This window comes from Montipora foliosa, chromosome 2, assembly GCF_036669935.1.
Source record: "Montipora foliosa isolate CH-2021 chromosome 2, ASM3666993v2, whole genome shotgun sequence".
NCBI lineage: Eukaryota > Metazoa > Cnidaria > Anthozoa > Scleractinia > Acroporidae > Montipora > Montipora foliosa.
The window spans coordinates 5,588,904-5,591,403 of record NC_090870.1 but is presented as its reverse complement, the minus strand read 5'-3'; the positions used below and the strand labels follow the sequence as shown (position 1 = coordinate 5,591,403).

Here is a 2,500-nt window from a genome sequence, read left to right as displayed (position 1 = left end):
CGGCCCCGGGGAGGTAGATCTGATGTCATCTTTTTTTTCTCATTCATAGCGACAACGACGAGATAGAAAACAAATTTGACAACTGTTTGAGTCAACCCAATCCAGATCAACAAGATACCGATGGTGACGGAAGAGGTATTGGAATTTTTTCTGTATCCCTCAACAGGGAAAAGGGATTTTCGTGGGAAGAGAACTTCCCGAAATTAAAATCACCTGGTTTCGATGAGAGCTCGTCCCAAGCCCTTAGCTCGGTTCTGACTGTGCGTCACTAGCAAATCGAAGAAAACATTTACGGAAACGTCAACACAGAGCTTGTTTGCGGGCTACAATCTCTACCATTCCAGCAAATTAGTAATTGTTCATGTTGGCCTTTTATAAGATAACCCGTTGAATTGTAGGAATTGATAATCGAGCTTGATAAATTTTACTGTTTTAGTTCAATTATCTACGGGAACAGCTTATTGTCTGAAAATGTACAAGTCTACCGATGATTACCGTTCTGCAGATTTGGCTTCGAGTGGGAGGTTTAATCCACGAACGACTTTTTAAACTAATTTTCCTGTGGTTTGAGCAACTGCACTTTTTAGGGAGTTGTAGTTCACATTTGAGTCTTCATTTCTAATGAAAGGGAATACAAAAATCAAGAAGTTGTACCTTCAAGAGTGGTTTGGTGCCTGTAGCGTAGGGATATTCGTGATTCGGGACTTTATCAATTGTGTTGGAGGCATTAATTCCCAACGGAAATTTGTAACTCGACAGTAATTACGTCTGTTTCAAATGACTAGACCAAAAATCATTTATAATCATAGTGATCGTGTGTTGGACCACACGTGTAAACTACTTTGGTATGTCCCTTCTTTATTTGCAGGTGACCCATGCGATAGCGATGATGATAACGATGGAGTTGCTGATTTCATAGATAACTGCCGACTTGTGTTCAACGTCGATCAAAAGCAAACCAAGAGTAAGTCGAACCTAAATAGGAACCAAGTGTCATGTAGCTTGGGTTGGATATTTTCCTTATGGTCTAGGAACCCGTCACTTGGGCTCCCGCGTTTGATTTTGGATTAACTTTGAGAGACTACAATATTTGATTCACTTTTACTCGGTGTAGGCGCGACAACGTGACCCTTTAACCATGAAATTAACCGAAGCTAGTGATACACGAAGTTCTTTGGCTTAAGCAGACACACCTTGTGACATACTGTGACGTGTATACAAAGTACATTGAAACTCATCATGCAGCTGTATTGGACATAACAGACAGCCCAAGCTCATTGTGAGATAGGGAAAGCCGACATGGCCGGCAAAAATATAAGGATTTGTATGGGAATCCCGATAAAAAAATTAAGAAGGTAATTGCACGTAAAAACTTTCATTTTAAAAGCCTAACCTTATTGCCGTTGTGGGTAGGTTCCTTCCTGTGTGGTTATTTTTTCAGATTTAACGTGGTCATGTTGGCTTTCCCTCACATTGAGCTTGGGCTGCCTGTGTGGACACGTAATTAATTTTTTTTTGGACTATATTTGTGCTTTCGTTCAGTTTAATGATACATTGGACGGGCTTTTTCCCATTAAGTGTCTTTCGATTGACGAATCACAAAAAAAAAAATCTATATTTCATATTTTCTTTTGTTTGATATTAATAGATGTCCTTGCCAGTAGAAATGCAGAAGATTTTCGCAAGGATATGTTCCACTTTTTTCGGAACATTCCCAATTTGTCCAACGCGCCCATCAGCTCACGCGCCAACGTAACAAAGCGGGAAAGTAGTAAAAGGCGCGCGCACGAGGGAAGTGGACGCACGAGGGAAAGAATGGTGCCTCGCGCTTTCCCTTCCGTGCACTCGCGCCGTCATATCACCTCACCGCTCTGTTAGTTCGGCGTATGCATGCTAGACCATGAAGTAGCTTGCATTACAGTTGTGGAACTGAGTAACTTATATGGAACGACAAACAACTACAGCAGCGCGCGCGGAGCTCCAAACGATCAGTGTAAGAGCCAAAGAAAATGCGTCCTTGCTATTAAACGGACTGTCTATACGAAGGAATAAACAAGACTCTAGGAAGTCAAACTCGCTTTCATTTAACTTCCATGCAGAAATTTCGGTTGGGGTGCAGAGTTGAAATTAATTGGTAGGCATCTGAAGGCTAATGTGATGTCATTTTTTATCTGTACTGTACCCACTACAAGGATCGTACGACAAAAGCTGGGACTAGGCGCAGAAAACTCCTCCACTGTGTACACCTGTCCATGTATCGTACCCTTGATTCTAACGGACACATGACGTCACTTTTTTATGTTGCTGTCCTTGCACAAATAAACGACGACGGTTATTTCAGCGGCCGAAACTAACCCCGCGGAAATTTAATTCTCTTTCGACGAATCTTTAGTCTAGTACTAGGGCCAAGTACAGCTCTTTTCATGTAGGTTAACTCTCGATCTTATACTAAAGGGCGGGCCCTTAGAATGTTGAGCTCACACTTTAACTTTGAACTCAA

General features: G+C 41.7%; 1 protein-coding gene across 4 annotated transcripts in view; it reads left to right on the top strand.

The window, feature by feature from the left end:
- Nucleotides 1-2,500, top strand: part of LOC137992199 (cartilage oligomeric matrix protein-like) — a 38,787-nt gene that overhangs the window by 25,373 nt on the left and 10,914 nt on the right. For all 4 annotated transcript variants that reach the window (XM_068837354.1, XM_068837357.1, XM_068837356.1 and 1 more), the window contains 2 exons: nucleotides 50-135; nucleotides 869-964. In XM_068837354.1, the coding sequence (XP_068693455.1) occupies nucleotides 50-135; nucleotides 869-964 (182 nt within the window). The remainder of the gene's footprint in view (nucleotides 1-49; nucleotides 136-868; nucleotides 965-2,500) is intronic.